Consider the following 19,833-nt stretch of genomic DNA (forward strand, 5'->3'; position numbering starts at 1 on the left):
TCAAACTTTGTCTATATACCCAGGGAATTGAAGGCTTAGGTAGGTGTGTTCAGGAGTGCCGATTTTACTGAACATGTAGGAAAAAGACACTATTTTCTATTTTAACAGGTACGCAGGCATATTATGAAGTAGAATGCAAGATTCACAGGAATTTGGGGGGAATAAAAAGGATTTCAAAGGATCTTTATGCTTCTGCTCCAGCTCTGGCCTCCCAGTGTGTTGAGCACACCTTCTGCTGGGGGGTTTTATCTGAGAGACCCTGAGATTTTCCATGGTTCAAGAAATATGAGCAATCTTCCAATGTGCTCCAGAAATTTGAAGGATTTATTAATCCTGTTGAGAAAATGCTTTTGGCATATCAGATGCTGTCTGTAAAAGTACATGAAAAATATTAATGACTGCTGAATGCAATTAGAATCTAAAGTTGCATGGAACTGTCTCCCTCTAGAGATTTCTGAAAGGATGGGGCTTTCAATATTCTCTTTTAAATTATCTGATCAATGAATCTTAGGATCTGGTTTGTTTTTTGTTTTGCTTTTTTTTTTCTCTGATGAATGTTTTTGAGGTGAAAATGTGGGCCTCCCACAAAGAATACCACCGCTTTAGATCTGAAGTTTTAAGTCCTTTTCATATTGAAAGGCTTTAAAATGTTAATGAGACTATATGTAAAATGCATCCCAAGACTTGCTGATGCAAAGTATTCATTTTCATGCATATTTGCGTAAGTGTAAACTCAGAATTTATTGGTGATCTTGCACCTGCATTCCAATTTTAGGACTCATTTATCTATTTCTCAGAATTTCTGTTTAGTGTGAATGCCCAAATTCTACTTAATCAAAAAGAACAATGAGGCCTAATTGTCACCAGTCTCACAAATGATCCATTACAGAAAGTCAGATCTTTCCAACTGTGCAGTCACTCCAAGTCTGATAGTATATGAATCAAGACCCTTGACCCCTTTACTAGCTGCTTCTCAAGTCTGGGCCTTCAGTACTTTTCTTTTTTTTTTTATCTTACTTCATAAGAGGGAAGGAGCTCATTTTGTCTTCTTACTCAAGAGTCTTTTTCTCATATTTCAACTTTACTCCCATCCATATGTTGAATTATAATGGCAAATAAATAATCCATCAATCAAAGGTTGGGAGTCCTAGGCAGTTTTAAGTGACCCCAAATGAACTTCCATCCTTCTTTGCATGTTTCTTTTAAATAATAGATTCATTCATTCATTCACTAAATCCTTTATTCATCACACATTTTGGGTACCTGCCGTGTACAGGCACTAGGTGCCGTAGATACAAAGAATTACACAATGCAGCCTGCAGTATAGTTCCACCAGCGGTAGGAGATGCCTGCAGGGACAAGGCAGGTGACATAAATGGGCCAAGCAGGGCAGGTGGGGACCATGGCACATGGGACACCATGATCCAAATAAAAAGGGCAGCAACTCCTTAGTTCTAGACAGTTGTTACCACCTGGGAGTGCCAGCCAACTGTGGCCAGAAATCCCTGTATTTTAAGAGAAGCCAGAAACCCAGCTGTCAACTGGAATCTTCTAATTTTTAAATGTGGACAATTAATTTGTAAAAGTAATGTGTGAACCAAACAAACCACATGTAATCATTGACCAAAAGTGGTAGTGTGTCACCTTTTAGTGGTGGCCTGGGATGTCATTCAGTAACACATTGTCTCTTTCACCTGACTGTTCCTTTTACTCCGACCTGGGGACAAGGTTTCACTTGCTCCTGTATGTTCTGAAAACCCTCCAAGCCCAAAACAATCTCTTCTGACTACATGATACCATGAATGGGAGGCAGGGGACTCCTAGGTAAATAATCAAAGCATAATTACAGTGGCTTGGCAGTTGATTAGGATTATGATTTATAGATTAACTATTTTATTGACATCTCAACATTTATATAAACATAAGAATATGATGTTTTCTCAGTCTATCTGAAGAGTGAGCTATGGTTTGCAGAGAATCTTAACTCTTGATTCAATCTATACTTCTTTTTTGTGTGACTTTTTTTTGACATTTTATATATTTAGAACTCTTGCTATCAGAAATCCTATTGTTTGGCTCTGTAAATGTGCTGTGAGTTTGGTCTAATGAAACAGTTGATCTTTGTTCAGCCAAGAATGGAATATGAATTCAGCATGCATATTGTCTTAATTCAAATGGGCTCCTCTTTTCTTTTCCTACAACTCTGTTTGTCCAGAGAAATGAAGGCAATTCATATATTACCTGAAGCTATGAGTTTATCTATTGAAAGACCAAACTTCATATTTAAGTCCCTCTCTATGTATTTGTATTCCTTACTTCTGCGCTCCAGACTCTTTTGGGAAACACACAGACACACACACACACTAACCTGTGCAGATGCTAAAAAGTATACACCAATCCTACTCAAACTGACTTGGTTTACTCTTAAAATTTTTCCACTGGGGACACATAACAAAGATATGACACTTTGGTCTGGAGTTTTTCTCTCTTTGCAAAATGGAAGCATATCTGCAAAGTCTCAAAAAGCAGAGGCATTACTCACAAAAAGTTAATAAGTAAAACTTTTATGTCAAATTCCAATTACACAGCTAGTTGCCCTAAATAAGTATGTATGAAAGTTCAGCAGGTCTGTTGCTTCTAGAATTTAATATATAGCACATATAGGAATAGTTGGTTTTGCTTAATGGGCTCCTGATCTTTGCAAGTTCATGCAGATAGGATTTTGTTAAGTTCCCTTTTTTGGAGATATTTGTTCTACATAACTCACATTTAAAAGCCCAAATTCGGTAAGTGAGATCAGATGTCAATGAAGAAAATGAAGAAGAGCATGAGCTTATAGTGAATCAGAAGGGACTGTATTTAGTTTGGGGATTGGTGGATGTGGAAGTATGGATTGGGGTATTAGATAATTGGCAGCAAGAGTGAATCTGCTCCAGTGACCATCTCAGAAAACATAGTCATAGTCCAACAAAGCATTTAGTCTGTGGTGAGAGAACTGGTTCCAAGAAATTAGGTCATGTAATATGTTTAAATCTCTAGCCCTAATGTATTATTCCTTTTTTTTTATTTGGCAGTGGAAATTCTGACTGCTCGTCAGAAGAAAGCCGAAGAACTGAAGAAACTTACTGATCTAGCCAGTCAGATGGCAGAGATGCAGCTGGCTGAACTCAGGGCAGAAATTAAGGTCAGTTCTAAAATGTCATAGCCTGAACCCTGAGCCAGGGATCCAATCCCCAGTATGTTTGTTTTGCATCAACAGATTGCTGCACTATGAGAATCTAACATCAGGCACCCAGCTCTCTTTCACAAGGTTGAGGTAGAGGATACAGAAGGATGAAGAACCATCTAATCACTGTATTTAAGAATAATATGATTTGAAAGGATATATTATTACAGAGGAGAAGTATAAGCTATTTTCTTAGTCAGTGGAGACTGGCCCAGATAAAATGTAGTCAACCATGAATTATAGCTGAGATGGAGGATATTTTTGCTACATGTAATTTCTATGTGTACATAAAATACTAAGTATGAACTTAGTAACAGTCAGGATTATAAAGCATGCGCAATATGTGAAAATTTCTTTCCTGTATCCTTTTATAGCTTAGTTGACATTTTAGTGCAAGTACCACTCACAATATATACTTATTTCCACTGTGAGCAACAGGAACTAACCCTGGCTAACCTCAAGAACAAGTAGAAGCTGAAAGAATGTGGGTGTAGCTTACAAAAGCAGAGTGTGAACTGAACAGTCAAACCCAGGTGATTTGGGGGCTACTGGCAGCAGTAATTAGCAGACATTATATAGCAGTGCCATCAGGGTAGATGACCTCCAGATGTCATCTGCTTTTGGGCCACCCCACTTTGATTCAAATCCGAGGGAGAGAGGCTCTGATCAGCCTCCACTTGGATCACATACATCATTTGGCCAGGAGGATATGACATCTTGATTGATAAGTCCACCGAGACTGTATTAAAAAAGACAAGAAAGGTTCTTCAAAATTGCATCAGGTTACAGTTACCTGAAGAGGAAATGGGAACCAAGTGAAAACAAAAACAAATATCTACAACAAAATAGAAAGTTGAGGTTTTTAAATGTTCCCTTCTCCTCCTCTTTCTCTCAAATATACTAAACACACAAGACACTCCATCTTCTTACCCACTTCTAGAGTATGAGAACAGTTTCCGGACAGTTGCCGTTGGCTTTATAAATAGGATTGTCTGCTCACCTGGACATAAGACTGCTTGGGTAGGGGAGATAGTGACAAGTGGTTTTTTGGTCCCCTCTGTCCTGGTAAGGCATGAGGGGAAGCCCTATTGGGAAGAGAATCTCTCCTGAGGCTATTTAAAAGCCCTAGGGGTCTTTCCTTTCCAAGCTGTTCTCATCTGACCTTTGTTGCCTCCCCCAGACCATGGCAGGGGCTCTCTGCCTCCACTGTCTCCCTCCAGCCTTGCCATCTACCTTAAGCCGAGCATAATAGCTCCAAAGCAGGTCTGGTCTCCCCCAGTATGGTTTACCCTTCTCCTCAGAATAAAACCCAAGACTGGACTCTCATATATATTCCGACTCTCATCTCTCCTTACAAAAATACCTACTTGTTAGAACATCAAGTGAGAAACCTGAAGTTGCAGGCTTCCTGGTCTGTTGAAATCTACTCATATTTCAAGTTTCACTTCTGCCCATCAAAAATTCACTCTCTGTAACCTTGGATAAATTACTTATCCTCATAGCTTCTTAGACCATCCATTCTCCCATCTGTAAAATAGTGATATAGTACTGACTTCATAATAATATGATCAGATGAAAATGAGATTATTTGGTAAGAATTTGGCCAGTGTCGGGTAATTTTAAAGAACCATTCAATACTTTTTTTAATGTTCCAGCTCAAAGGCTCGCTCTAACATAGCTGTTTCCCCATTTGCCTCAATAGGAAGTAATTTCTTCCTCTTTCATATTCCTAAAGCACCTACTACATTCTACCTTGTACTGTAGTGGTATCTGTTTCCCTTGCCATGCAGTAAACTCCCTGGTAAACTCTGGGAGTGATTGAACCACAGTTATTTCTGTATTTCTCACTCTGTCTTCCACACATAGATCTTAATTTTAAAAGAATTGACAAATAGTCCCTCTCCCACTTCCTTTTCATACTTGAAACTCCACTATTCAAGATAAAGCTTTCTAAATCATTAAGGCTTTTTGGGCTTCCTCGTTTCCTATTTAAATACAGATGGGTATCGAGAAAGGGAGACATCTTTTCTCTTGGCTGTTAATATGTGAGCAGGGAATTGGCTAAATTAAGAAGACTCTGCAAGAATACAACTCAGAAAACTGCAACAGGACTTGACGTGCTGGGAGGAAGACGAGGGGAACTGAAAGGTTAAAGGGATGAGCTCAAACAAAGACATTTTGCCTGTATCACAATTTGGTCTAAGCCCAGGCCAGGAAAAGGCAGAACCCACACATTCTCCCCAAACAAGAAGGTGATCATCCCCCAGGCAGGGCAGAACCAAGACTTAACAGAGCTTCACAGTTTTCAGAACTGGAATGATGATTCTTCACCTGGTTAAGCCATCACTGAGCACTCAGAAAAGGGGAATGAATGAAACTGCAGTTCATCTAGGTTATTTCTGTAATTGTGGGACTCCTGTTTTACTTCTCTTTCCGCCAGCACTTTGTCAGTGAGCGCAAATATGATGAAGAGCTCGGGAAAGCTGCCCGATTCTCCTGTGACATTGAACAGCTAAAGGCCCAAATCATGCTCTGCGGAGAAAGTGAGTTTTGCATACTTGCTAAATAATTCTGTGTGTGGAAGCTTGCTGCTATTTGGAGTTGATAGTGGAAATGTCAGGTGTGCAACCCCCCGGGGGACCAAAGTGAGGTCTAAAGAGATTTAATGATCTAAGGTCATGACACAAGTCACTAGAAATGTCAAGATTTGAACTTAGAGTCCTCAGATGCCAGTGCTCATCAGTAAATCCTGGGGAGTTATTAAGCAGGACAGGCCAGGTCAACTAGCCTGTACCTTTTGCAAACTTTTTTTAAGCACCACAGATAAACTCTGCCTTAAATTAGCTCTCCCTCTACGGAGACCTATTACCCCACCAGTGAGACATCCTCATAAGTCTGGGAACAATCAGCTATTGTTGCAAAGAGGCCAGCTGTTGTGTGCATGCTGCTCACCAGTGCCCTGAGCTGCTTCTACCCTGGGTTCTCCATGCCGAGTGGAGTCTACAGATAATGAGAGGCTTCACTTCAGCCATTAGCTACAGTCTTGCTCCCTATTAAGCCTTAATTAGAGCAGTTAATACGCAACAAAATTGGCTGCTACTGTTTTTCCCTCCTCCAGCCCACCCACAGGGGGGAGGTAGGAACAAGCACTTAGGTGGCTTTAAGGACAGCAAGGAGAAAAGAGGGACTGGGGAGAGGCATGGAAAAGCCACAGCCTCATAATCAGCAGCTGAAAAATTGAGATTTGGCTGCACTTTTTTTTCTTTACAAATTGGAAATCACTTTTTTCCTGAGTACAAAAAATATAAACTCGATCCAAAAATTACAGAACTACAGAGTAGAACATGACATAACTTTTGTGTATCCTCACACTCTTTATGCACTTGTAGGCATATACTTTTACATAAGTTACTATGCAAATTATATTTCAAATAGATTTAATTATACTAATATTAGAGTATAATTAGATACAGTACATACATATGTTGTAATATAATTTGCTTTTATCATTCTTCCATGTCAATATATTTAACTGATAGGTTATTTACATGTAATTTATGTAATTAGTCCCCTGATTGTGGACATTGAAGTTGCTTCCAGTTTTTCACCATGAAGAGTAACATTGCCAAGAACATCCTCATTCACACATCTTTGGCAATTTTCTGACTCCAATTCTTTTAAATTATCTTCTTTTTTTTTTTCTGTATGCTCCCACCTTATGAAAAAAATCTACTCTTTGCCATTCTCCAATGCTAGCTTTTCCCCCATGTCTAAAAATAAGTCACCAGTCTGGTCCACGGTTGGCGATGTAACTGCCCGTCCATATCTCCATTGCAGCCTGACGGTGAGCTGGACGTTGGTGCTGAGTGACTGTGTTCAGTGTCACCCGCAGCGCAGGGGGTGGCAGCATCACCTGCTTTCCTCCAGAGCAGTGCAAGTGCCACCTAGTGGGGGATCCGCCCCTTGGACAATGACAGGGACCCACAGTGAAAGGCAGCCTCGTGCCTCCTGCGTTTGAGAAAATCTTTATAAGGCCCTGTCCTTCTCAGCTCTGCGGAGAGCGCATCGAGCGCCCACAGCCAGTGAACCCGAAATGGTGGTCTCTTGGCTGCAGGAGGGGGAGACCCCATGAAACTGAATCTAGTGAGCACAAGAACCTCCAAAAGCTGGTGACATCTGGGCAGCCCCCAACTGGCTGAGCATTGGAGCTATGTCTTTGTCCTTCCCGTTTCTGAGGCTCTGTGTTTCTGTGATCCACATTAGTCACTCCTAATCCTCGAGGAAAAAAAAAAAAACAGAAAACGTGGCATTAGATTTGATCCAACCAAAGGTAGCAAGGAAAATTGCTTTTAGAAATTGGTGACAATTTTAAGATTTAGGGACAGGTCTTGCTGTCCAGCCTGGCAGAAAAATTCTGGGGCGCTAGAAGGAGGTCTGTACTTTATCCTTGAATTGCTTTCCTCAACCCTCCATTTAGCCTAATCAGAAATCTCCACTTTCGCAACCAGCAGAAATGGTCAAGTGAACATTGAACAGACCTACCCGAGCCCGGACAGGGATCTGTCTGAATAGCCTGCATCACCCTTTGGCATTGCAGTTAGTGCACATTTGTGGTGGAGCTGTAGAAAATGAGGTTGATAAAAAGCCAGGTCGTGCAGCTTTAATGGAATATAAAATTTGCTTGAGGGTCCAGATATGCGCCCCAGAGTGACAAAATTCCTCACTAACCACTGGCACCGCCCCATCCCCATGCTCACAGGGTGCCATGGCCATGCTGAGCCAGGATGTACGCTGAGCCCCCAGCCTTCCTGGGTCCCTGCAGCACCCACTGGGACGGGGATCTGATGAGGACGGTGCAGACAGGCTTGGAATTGGGGAGCCCAAGAGTCAGCATTTGTGAGCAGGGCCAGGCAGGAACATCAAAAGATTTCATTATGCCTCTTCCTTTGGCAGTCCTTGACCTAAACGATATTATTCGAGTTGTTCAGATACGTTTTATTTCCCACACATCACCCAACTTGGATGGTTGATCTGCCATCATGGTTCAGTGGGTCTCACAGAAGAAAAGTGGTGGTCTCTGAGCACCAAGGTACCCCTTTCATATCTTTAAAAAAAAACTGTTCTTAATATTTTTGTGACGCCCCTGCCAATTTCTCACCTCCTTGAGCTTCCTAATGGGTAAACTGAGGCAACAGAGTTCATGACTCAGCCCATAATGCCGAGCACTTGCTTGTTGCAGTTTCACATCCAAAGAACAATTACTCCTCAAGAACTCCCTGCAGCTCCCTCCTGCCTCTGCTCAACACTCACGCAGGAGCCTCGGGCAAGCAGAGCAGCTTTATCCGGAAATCATCTAATCACAACAAGCCCTCCGAAGGCAAAGCAACAAACCCGAAAATGGCCAGCAGTCTTCCCAGCACTACGGACTCCCCTCTCCAGGCCATGCTGCCTAGCAAGCAGGTAAGCTGCTCTGAGACTGCTGCCTGACGCTGCCTCTGGGGCTCCTGCAGACACCTGTCCCTGGTGCCTGCAGAGAGAACACCCATTTCCAGAGGAAGGAAACAGCAACTACTCCATGCTGAGCTCATGGAGCCCCACCCAGGCCCACTGCCAGCAGCACGGCCCTCCTGGGGTCTCCTCTACCCGGCTGGCCGGGCCCACCCGGTCCCCATGACACAGGCACCTCCCCACATGGAGGAAGTGGTATTCATGCATGTATGACCGCATTAGCACAGAACCCCCTCCATGTGGCAGCTCTTCTAGCCCTCGGTTGCCATCATCCCAGGTCCCCAGTACTGGCCAGGTGTGGGTGTGACCCATGCAGATGGGGGAGCAAGGCTTAGAGCCTGACCACAAAATCCCGTAGTGAGAAGAAATCTGGCATTCGGATTTTTTAGATCATTTAACTCCCATTTATGGTTAGTTTATCAATTAAAGGCCAGAGTTAAATCACATTTCTCTCTCCTTCCTTGGGCTTTCAGGAAAGAGAATATATTTCAAAGTGACACTATTAATTCTTATCCACTGTGATCACTAAAATCTGGGTTTCCAAAGGACAATCTTCCTTTTCTCCACTGTATCCTGGAGAGAGGGTCTGCTTCCTTATCTTTAGAAAATAGACAAGAAATATGATTTGATGATATGAGAAGTGGGGCATACCATGAAGACAGCTTTTATGATCTCTAAGGAAGAGATCTCTAGGAACAATACATTTTTCTTAATTTTTTTGAAGTGTTGCTTTCTTAACAAGTGCCTGTTGGGTTTTGTGGTCTTAGTCTTTTAGAATTTCCATTAATAACAATGACAGGCATTTCTCTGGCCTTGAATAACTCTATGAGTTTTAAAATAGCACTTTGACAAGGAGCATTTCATATATTCATTGGTTAAAGATCATAATCAAATCTGCTTTGCTTGTAGTCTAAATACATCTTGCCAGCATTTGTTCTTTGCTCATTGTTAAACAGCACATAAGAGTTAGTCTAAAATTTGGTCTCAGAGTCTCCCTTTCATGATTTCTTTTAAACCCAAGGAGGCCAGGTTAAATGCTAGCATTAAACATAGTTTTTCATCTCACTGATTTATCACTTTCTACAAAGTGTTTTAGGTAATGGCTTACGTTGAAACAAGTACTTACATATCTAAACCAGAACACCATAGACTGACCCAGGGAACAAAGGTCCTTGTCCTGGGCCCTGGGCCTTAGGGTGACCCACGCTGGCCCTCCCTAGTGATCCACCCAGAATCTGCACTCTCCCTCCTAGACCATGCCCTGAGTGCTCGGCATCCTGGAATTCTCTTTCCAAATAGCTCTCAGCTGCTCTCGGGGCCTGTGTGCGTCACCTTCCCCCACACATCCTCTTAAGGGCAGGCCACCCGACCGGTGTGCACACCCAGGCACCAGGGGTGGTGGTTTGTGGGGTTGAGGGGCAAGCCAGGGGCCCACATCATCTGGGCTAGACTCCCCCACAACAAGAGGAGACTCAGCGGCGGGAGAGGAAGGAGTGGGCTGAGGGCCAGGGACCAGACTCCTGTCCCTGACCCACCATGGCGTGGCACAGAAGTCCCAAGGAGCCCAAGAACTCTGTAATTGAACTGGCCTTTCAAGCTGTCAGGAAGGAATATAGGTCAAGATGAAAGACAGAATTTTTTTTTCCCACAGTTTGTGAGCTTGTTTTATAACCTCTCTCTCTCTCTCTCTCTCTCTCTCTATATATATATATATATATATACATATGAACTGGGCCTACATATGGACTCTTGCCCTCAACCCTGCATTATTAGGGGTGTATCTGCACTAAACCTATACCATCTGGTTAAAATGCACAAATCAAGAACCTTATATTTTTGTAAGTCATGAAGCTACACGTTTTAATAATAGAGGTGTGGTCATGTCGCAGTGCACATATGAATCTTGCCAGAAAACTCTACATGGAGTAACAGTGGCATGGCTTTGGACTCAGCCCGGTTTACATGTTGGATTCATCATTTTCTAACTGAAAATCTTGGGCAAGAACCTTAAACTCAAGCAGGCCATGGTAGCTCAACAGGCAGAGTTCTCACCTGCCATGCCAGAGACCCGGGTTCAATTCCCAGTGCCTGCCCATGCAAAAAAAAAAAAAAAAAAAGTCAAAGAACCTTAAACTCATTATCCTCTTCTGTAAAATGAGGCAAATAATAGCACCTTCCTTAAAGGGTAATTGTGATAAATGATGGGGAAGAAACTCACAGTAGACACTTAATGAATATTAGCTATTCTAACCTCAAGGAGTTGAGAAATCTTTCCCTTGTATAGGGACAGACAAGCTTAATCCAATGCTTCTTTGTTACTCATCCATTTATAATCGACAACCAAGATTATGAATGGAAGATTTGTTGAAGGTATGACTTTCCAGTATGATGTTCAAAAATTTGTTGACTTAGAATTATAAAAAGTTTAGAAAAAGAATGAGTAACTTCTGCGATGACCCACATGTTGGCTTCAGGGCCCCCCTGCCCCCCAGACCTACTGGACACAACTCATCTGTGAATTTTCCCAAGATAATATGAATTGTGATAAGATATTTATTTTGAAATAAAATAGAAAAGCTGTTTAGAGAAGCAAAATGATCAGTGGAATTTTATGTTTTTCTTCATATACAAAATTAGAATTCATATAGCATTGTCTATACAGAATGTCCCAGAAGTTTTCATGGTAGAGAATCATCATTGCCCTGCCCCTATGTTACATTTCTTTCTTTTATATTTTAAGTACTTTATGGGCCTAGTTCTTAAATTGTCTTATGCCTCTGTAAACTCTCTTTTAACATCAGTAATTTTTTGCAGTCCCATTTACAAGGCAGTCCACTATTCTTTTAAGAATGGGGATTTTGTCGGCTTGACTCCTTTAACATGTTGCCATATTCTTCTGCAATATCAAAAAGCTTACCTGTGGCTTAGAATTCGGTTTCCCTAATGTCTGCCAATGTCACCCGTGATTTGCTAGATGTTCAAACTCCCCAAAAAGGCATCTAATACATATCTGTTTTCTTTTTTTGGTAGAATGGTTCTTCTAGCCAAAGACGAAGATTTAATCCACAGTATCATAACAGCAGGCCAAATGGGCCTGCCAAGTCCCAGGGCAGTGGCAACGAAGCTGATGCGATGGCGAAGGGCAACAGCCGCCATGAACACAGGAGACAGCTGCACAATGGCTTCCGGCCCAAAAACAAAGGTGGCGCCAAAAATCAAGAGGCCCCCTTGGGGACCAAGACCCCTGAGGCCCTGGCCCATGCGGAAAAGCCCCGGCGAAGACAGCACGCTGCAGACAACGCGGAGGCCAGGCCTTTCCGGGGCAACGTCGCCAGGGTTTCGCAGTGCAATCTGTGCCCCACGAGAATGGAAGTATCGGCAGAGGCCGCCGTGCTCTCAGTCCCAGCTGTGACATTGGTGGCCTGAGAGGGAAAAAGCAGTTTCCACACAGTTTTGGTTCCCTGCCCGACCGAGGTGCTGACCCAATTCGCTGCCAAAAGAGAGTCAATCAGAATATACAAAACCTGTATGGTTGTTGTCATCCTCTCTTAATCATTTTTACTAATTCTAATAATCAGCTCTAGCTTGCTTCATAACTTTCATGGCTTTGCTTGATCTGTTGACGCTTTTTCTCATCAACACATTGCAGCATTTTAGCGAGGCAGTATTTACTCATTTGTTAGGAAAATCAAAATGTGGCTGAAGATCAGAGGCTCAGTAGCAACTTCTGTTGTAGCAGTGATGTCAGTCCATTGATCGTCTCTAGAGAGTTATTGTTGCCAAGAAAAAAAAAATCTTAATGACCAGACAAACATGATCTGCTGAAGACACATGCGCTTTTGTAGAATTTAACATCTGGTGTTTTTCTGAAAAAATATATATATATACGTATATTGCTTTATTTGAAACAAATTAAAATATGCTGCATTTGACACCTGGCTTGTTTCTTTTATTGCTGCCCACCTTGTCATTGAATGTTCTTTGTAATACTTTCAAGAAAACGTTTAGAGACTAGAGGTTGCAGCACAGAGCTTTATACAATCCTGTTTCTCTTGGAAGCCTTGGTTGCAAGTAACATAAACGTCAGCTCGGCTTACGTTTAAACAATAAAGAGAATTTATTGGTTCAGTGATTGGAAAGCCCAATATGAAAGTATGCCATGGGTCCAATTTGATCAAGCCTCCAGCTCCTTTCTCTTGATTATCTCTGCTCTGCCTTCATCTTTGTGCTGACATGGATTCAGAATGGCTGTCATTTCCACGGCAAAATGGTTGCCTCATTCCTAAGACTCAGATCTACCCCTGGACTGTTCGGAAGGAGCCAGCATCTCCAGGTGGAGGAAGCGTGTTCTCAGAAGCCACAGCAATGGACTCCTTGCATATTTTTGGCAGAGATTGTTCATGGGCCTCTCCCTAAACCATTCATCATGGGGTTGGGGGAGGAGGACCTGAAAGGGATGTGCAATTAGCATTGATTAATCAGACCCACCCCTAGGCTGTGGCCGGGGATGGAGGGGGTGGAGGATGGCCAGCTCCCCAGTAGCACAGTACAGAGAAAGGCTTCTGCTGGGTGACCCCAAAGCCAGTAACTGCCACTCCCTTATCTCTGCAGGGCAGTTCAGCGGTTCTGTTGAACTTCTTGTGTCCTGCAGATCGGTTGATCGCTTTCAAAGTGCTGGAAATGCTTATTTCCAGCGCAACATTAACATTTTTTCTGGCATCCTAGGTTCACTGGTCCTCTTCCACAGAGCAGCCTTGAGCAGCTGAGCCTGTAAACCGCCCAAGCATCCGTTTCTTCGTTTGCCAAGTACAGGAGGATGTTTGCTGTCTCTGTAGAGTGCTTTCTGAGGTCTTTGGGTGTACCCAGAGATTTAATAGGAATTCAAAATGTTAAGTCACATTCCAGGAAGGAAAAGTTGTTCATTCAAATAAGAAAGATAAATGCTCAGGACTGCAATCCCTGTTTACCTCATCTGAGGCCCTGAGTTTATGTAAGACAGAAGGGTTTTGTACAATTTTTTGTGTAGCAAGATTTTACTCACAACTAAAAAAGTCAGTTTAAATATGACAACCTTAAAGATGGTGTTGTAGTTTGCTAGCGACCAGAATGCAGTATACCAGAGACGGAATGGCTTTTAAAAAGGGGAATTTATTAAGTTGCTAATTTACAGTTCTAAGGCCATGAAAATGTCCCAGTTAAAACAAGTCTATAAAAATGTCCAGATTAAGGCACCAACAAGAGGTTACTTCACTCTTGGAAGGCCAATGAAGTTCAGGGTTTCTCTCTCAACTGGAAAGGCACATGGCAAACATGGCGATGTCTGCTAGCTTCCTTTCCAGGCCTCTCACTTCATGAAGCTCCCCTGAGGACGTATTCCTTCTTCATCCCCAAAGGTCTCTGCTGATGTGGGCTCTCTGCTTCGTGGCTCTACTGTTCTCAAGCTTTCTCCAAAATGCTTCCTCTTTTAAAGGATTCCAGTAAACTAATCAAGACCCTTCTGGAACGGGTGGAGCCACATCTCTGTGAGGATAACCTAATCCGTTTCCAACCTACATTATTGAATAGGGATTAAGAGCCACAGTTGCTCCCACAAAATTGAATTAGGATTAAAACATGATTTTTCTAGCGTGCATAAATCCTTTCAAACTGGCACAGATGGGTCAAATAATTCTGGTAAAAGGAAAAAAAAAATAGATGTGCCTGGCCAGGAATGTGCCTGCCTTTGTTAGGACTGGTCCCAGTCACTTTCTCTTTAATTATAATGTATTATTTTGAAATAATTTAAGAGTGACAAGAAGTTACAAAAACAGTACAGAGTTCCCATATACCTACACCCAGCTTCCCTGCAGTGATGAGATCATTTTAGTGTAATAACAGAAAATTCGGCATTTTAACCATTTTAACTGTACAATTCAGTTGCATTAATGACATAAACAATTTGTGTTTCCGTCACCACCATCCACTACCAAAGCTTTTTCATCACCCCGAACAGAAATTCTTTAACCATTAAGCAATCACTCCCTATTCGTCTCCCCACAGCCCCTGGTAACCTCTCATCTACTTCCTGTCTCTATGAATTTGCTTATTCTAAATATCTCACATATTATTTGTCCTTTTGCATCTGACTTATTTCCCTTAGCAATCACGTCTTCAGGTTTCTTCCCTATAGTAGCTGCTATCAGCACTTCATGCTTTTGGGGCCAGTCACTCAACCTTGACTCCCTCTTTCACATTCTTAAGCACTTAAACACTCCCAGGGCACTGGAACAAACAAAAGAATGTGAAAAAGCATTTAGACCTGATGATACTTTTTCCTTGATTTTGCCTTTAGGTCCTGGGCATGTGAGCATTTGCCAGTTTGCATTTCTGAAACACTTATTTCAGTATGTTAGTGCCAGTGTCAGACCATGCAAATACTATATTATGCATCTTTATCTGTTTTGGTGAAATTACTGGTATAGTCCTGGAGATACAGGCATATTATGTCATTCTTTTATAATGTTTTAAACTCCCTTCTTAAAAATCCAAAGGCTACAAGCACTCTGATCTCCATACTTACCGCACAATAACAGGTTAAGAATTGATTCTTCAACATTCTCTTAAACATTTCTCTAATTGATGTTAAAATATTTTAATACCTATGAAGATTGAATAACTTCAAAACTCACCTACATTAGACCCCATAGATCTTCCATCCAAGACTCCGTCTGTGAAATTCAAATCTCCCTGCTGGGTTCCCAATTACATTCCCAATTTACATTTCATTTGAGACTCTCTACACACACCAACTCTATCCTGTTGGGTCTATCCCAGGGGCGCTCAATCCATCAAGGTTCGGAAAGTTAAACAGTCAGCACAAAATTCACCCTCAATGAAGGCTGTACAATAGTAGAAACTTAGCATATCCAATTTACAGCTCAGTTCTCAAGCACTTCAACCCTGCTGGCATTCAGAAAAAGAGATTCTAATTAAACATTCTTAAGGAAGTGACATCAAATGAGGTTAATAGGAAAAGTGCCAGGCCACAGGCTACCAGCAGTTTTTTGTTTTGTTTTGTTTTCCCCAAAGGAACAAACTTGGGAATTCCGACTATCTGAAAGCCTAGATTTGAACTTCAATTTAGATTTAACCGTAAGAAGTGGGAATTGGAGGTCCAGACACTTTTTTTTTCTAGGCCAGTTATGTTGGGGAAGGAAGGGGAGGGAAGTGTCATCTAGATAATGAATGCTGGAATTCAACACCTCCCGTGCCAAAGAGCCTCCTCCTTCCCCCCATCCCCGCCCTCCCTCCTTGTTTATAGGTTGTATTCCGTGCTGCCCATTTGGAGTGCCCTCTTGTGGCTGTCGGTGATAAAATTTCTACTTTTCAGCAGTCTTGGTCACAGTCTCCATAAAATGTTAATGGCACTCTTATTTTTTTACTACATTTGCTTCCAAGGCCATACCTAAACTTCAGACATGGTGGACTAGGATTCCAGATTGCCTAACTTCCAGGTACCACAAAATGAAGCACACCAAGAAACAGCCAGTAACTTGGCTCTTAAGCAAACTATGAAATAGCAAAAGACCAAAACCAAAACAAATGAAATAGCTCATGTAACTAATACATTGCTTGAGCATTTTCCTGAAAGTGCTGGGCTGTCTTAACTGCACTCTAATTTTGTGAAAAAAATTACAAAGAGTTGCTAAGTCCCACGGATTCTCTTGGCACCCTGGAATTTGAAGCACCATTTTATTACTATTCGTGACAAAACATTACAGAGAAATTTTTTTTTCATACTCTTGCTTTTTCCAACAGGTTTTTATAAATGCAAAGGAAGTTTTCTGTCTATCCTTAGTTTCGAGGAACCAACTCCGCAATCCTTGGAGGTGGATCAGCCAAAACCAGTGTTTAATCTCATTGAAGTGGCCCTGCGCCCAAGGCACTCTGGTCTGGAACTCATCATTCCATCTGAGAAACCCCCAATGTTGTTCTCTTTACACAAGTTTCCTCTTTAAAATCCTTTGCCATCCTGGGTTTTGGGCATACTTGTTTCCACAGTAATTTTTGTTGGTGATTAATATTTAGAAGTTCCTTTGTCAACTCTGTTTTCCCACAGCTCAACAGAGCTTCTTTCCTGTGCTACCACTAAGTACAAGTTTCACAGTAGAAATTGCTGCACACAGCTTTTGTGGAACAATAAGTAAATTCTAGAACAAATGTGTTGACTTGGCAGAGAAAGTATGTAAATTTCTGGCACACACACACACACACACACACACAAAGGTATTTCAGAAACATGACTGCCGCAAGTGCTTCTTGCCAAATAAAACAGAAAACTACCGTATTTTTTTACTTCAGATACTTGTTTGAATCAGATTAAAGGATTCCAAGTTTTTGAGAGAACATATGCTTTCTGTAAAATAACCATCATTACAGAACAAGCCGAGTACTAACGTCATCACCCTCAATGCCCAACACATAGTAGGGGCGCAGTAAATACTGACTGGAAAGAAGAGAAGGAAGAGATGGACAAGGGATCAACTCCAACACTGCCAGAAAATTCTGACATCTAAATGGCTTGAGCAAAATAATCCAGTGAAGCAACTCTAGAGAAGATGGGAAGATAGAGCAGAGTGGCTCAAGTACAGTCCCTGGAGCCAGACTACCTCGACTTAAGCCCTTGCTCTATCACCTACTGGCTATGTAAATTTGGGCAGATTTCTAAACCTCTCATAACCTCAGTTTCCCTATGGCAAAATGAGCTAGTAATAGTGCCTACATCACAGGTGGTTAAAAGGACTGTTAATTCTGGCAAAGCAGTTAGAATAATGCCTGGAACTTTTTATCACTTATGCCCCAGTTAGGAGACTTTAATCACAGAGCAATTTGGAAAGGGAAGCTTTATCTAATGAAGGAATAACTAGTAACAGGAGATTAGCTAGTAAGGGGTATGAGAACTCTGACAAATACAGGAATAGTAGAAATCGGGAATTGCTGCTATTAGAGCCAAGGCAGAGCACCCAAGGAAGAAAGGAATTTGGGAAAGGACCCTGACCCGGGGCTGAGATTCAGACCTTTTTTGGAGAGGGTGTGACTGTGGAGCCACAGGAGGGCAGTGTACACTGAGGTGCTGCAGGTAGAGTTGGCACACAGGAATCCACCTGCCAGAGCACTGGTGAAACTCACCAGGAAGCTTCCCTGGTAAGTGCTAGCAAACTTGCCAGGAATCAGGGGTGCTACTGAACTCCCTGGGTCATTAACTCGCTGTTAAGCTGCCTGCAGAGCTGCTGTTGAATTACCTATGAAATGTGAGCAGAGGCACCTGCAGGACCGGAAACTGCCCAAGGTGGTGCTGCTGGAACTCATAGTGTCCACTGGGTGTCCTAAACCCCAGCCAAGTGCTACAGGAGTGAGAACAAAGGAATGCACACTGAACCAAGAAGAAAAGCCCCTTCCTCCTGCAGCATCCTTTCAGGATCAGAGTTTAACATCTTGTCAGTTGGCAAAGGAGAAAGATTATAGAGTCCAGCTCCAATATTGCAAGCAAGCTGGGAAATGACGAGTGGATTTGGAGCCAAGAGGCAATGAATTGACAACAGGCATGCATGTAGAAAATGCTATAAGAGTATTTGAAAAATTAAAAAGATGAATAGCTCTGCAGCATACAGAAGACTCTTTAAATCCTGTCTAGCTCATCTCTGCAGGGGGGAATGGCAAGGACCTCATAAGAAGAGGTCTAGTGCAGTGCTTAAGAGCACGGACTTTGGAATAAGACTACATGGATATGAATCCTAGCTTTGCCTCCTGCTTGCTGCTATGCAGGTTACCCAACCCCTCTGTAACCGCCATCTGTAAAATAAGGGTAATGATAACACAGCATAGAGTTGTTGCATTAAGCTAATATACAAAGTACTTAGAAGAGTGCTATACAATACATCTTTAATTTTTATTAGGCAGTCAGAACAGCAAATGAAAATGTTCCTAGGATTATTCCAAAACCAGAAATGCAAGTGTGAGCTAACAGGATAGATTTTTTTAATTGGCAGGCTTGAGACCTGCCTTCCTTTCTTATCAACCTCTCTCTCAACTCCCATGGCTCTGTGACTGCCTATAGTTGACAGCTCCCAGGTCCTCTTACTCACCCACAGCCCCCAATTAGCAGAGGCAGTTACTTCGCTCAGGATAAGTCAAACTAAAGCAATGGTTCTTATCTGGGAGCAGTCAATTTTGCTCCCCGGGAGGCACTGGGGAAAGTCTGGAGACACTTTTGATTATTACAATGGAGCAGGGAATGCTACTAGCCAGGGATATCACTAAATATCCTACAATGCACAGGACAGCTCCTTACAATAAAGAAGTATCTGGTCCAAAACGTGAATGGTGCCGCTGTTAAGAAATCCAGATCGATTTAGAGGCTACAAGGAATTTGGAGAAAGAGAACAGAGATAGAACAGGTAAGCAAGGGCATTTTGCCTTGATTCCTTTAGCTACACTGGGATCTTGACTAATTCAGCCTGTTACCAAATCCAAACTGTCTGACCTAGAGCTGGGGTCTAAATGTACAATTTCCGGTGTTCTCGAGCTGTTCCTGGCATCAGCATAGAAGCTGAGTTCCCAGAGCTTCCAAACCAAAGAAATTAGGGGCTGAATCCTTTCAGTTGTCTCTGTTAGAATGTCCAAAATTTTAAGAAGTCTTGGCAAAAGGGATATTTGCCTTTTTCCGACTTCAGCAAATGTAATACCATTTTTTTTCCATGACATGCTCTCTGTTTACAACAAGTTCCTCTTCTAAACCCCAGGTCCCCAAGTTCATATCTGTAGCTGAGCTGAAATCTACTAAGGTAATGAGAGTTTTAGGGAGAAAGAATCAGGCGAAAGGTATGAGAAGTAACATTATAAAATGAAAAGTTGCTGTGAAGTAAGCTGACTGACAGTTACTGTAAAATTCCATTTGCATTAGCCACAGCCTACATCAGAAACCATCTAGCCAGCAAATTTGAAATGTGTTTGGGCTGTCTGAGGCAACACAAGCTGGAGGAAAAAAAATAGCTTTTCTGTAACAATGTAAACCATATGTATCTCATGAGGTTGACAGGACTATAAGTGAAAATGACCTC

The 19,833-nt window shown here is 42.1% G+C and overlaps 1 protein-coding gene across 7 annotated transcripts in view; it reads left to right on the plus strand.

The window, feature by feature from the left end:
- The window catches only part of SPATS2L (spermatogenesis associated serine rich 2 like), a 212,783-nt gene extending 200,117 nt beyond the window's left edge, over positions 1–12,666 (plus strand). For all 7 annotated transcript variants that reach the window (XM_077154607.1, XM_077154606.1, XM_077154603.1 and 4 more), the window contains 4 exons: positions 3,075–3,184; positions 5,667–5,769; positions 8,466–8,686; positions 11,765–12,666. In XM_077154607.1, the coding sequence (XP_077010722.1) occupies positions 3,075–3,184; positions 5,667–5,769; positions 8,466–8,686; positions 11,765–12,160 (830 nt within the window). In that variant the 3' untranslated portion in view covers positions 12,161–12,666. The remainder of the gene's footprint in view (positions 1–3,074; positions 3,185–5,666; positions 5,770–8,465; positions 8,687–11,764) is intronic.
- The last annotated feature ends 7,167 nt before the right edge of the window (positions 12,667–19,833 follow it).

Source organism: Tamandua tetradactyla, chromosome 3 (genome assembly GCF_023851605.1).
Source record: "Tamandua tetradactyla isolate mTamTet1 chromosome 3, mTamTet1.pri, whole genome shotgun sequence".
Lineage (NCBI taxonomy): Eukaryota > Metazoa > Chordata > Mammalia > Pilosa > Myrmecophagidae > Tamandua > Tamandua tetradactyla.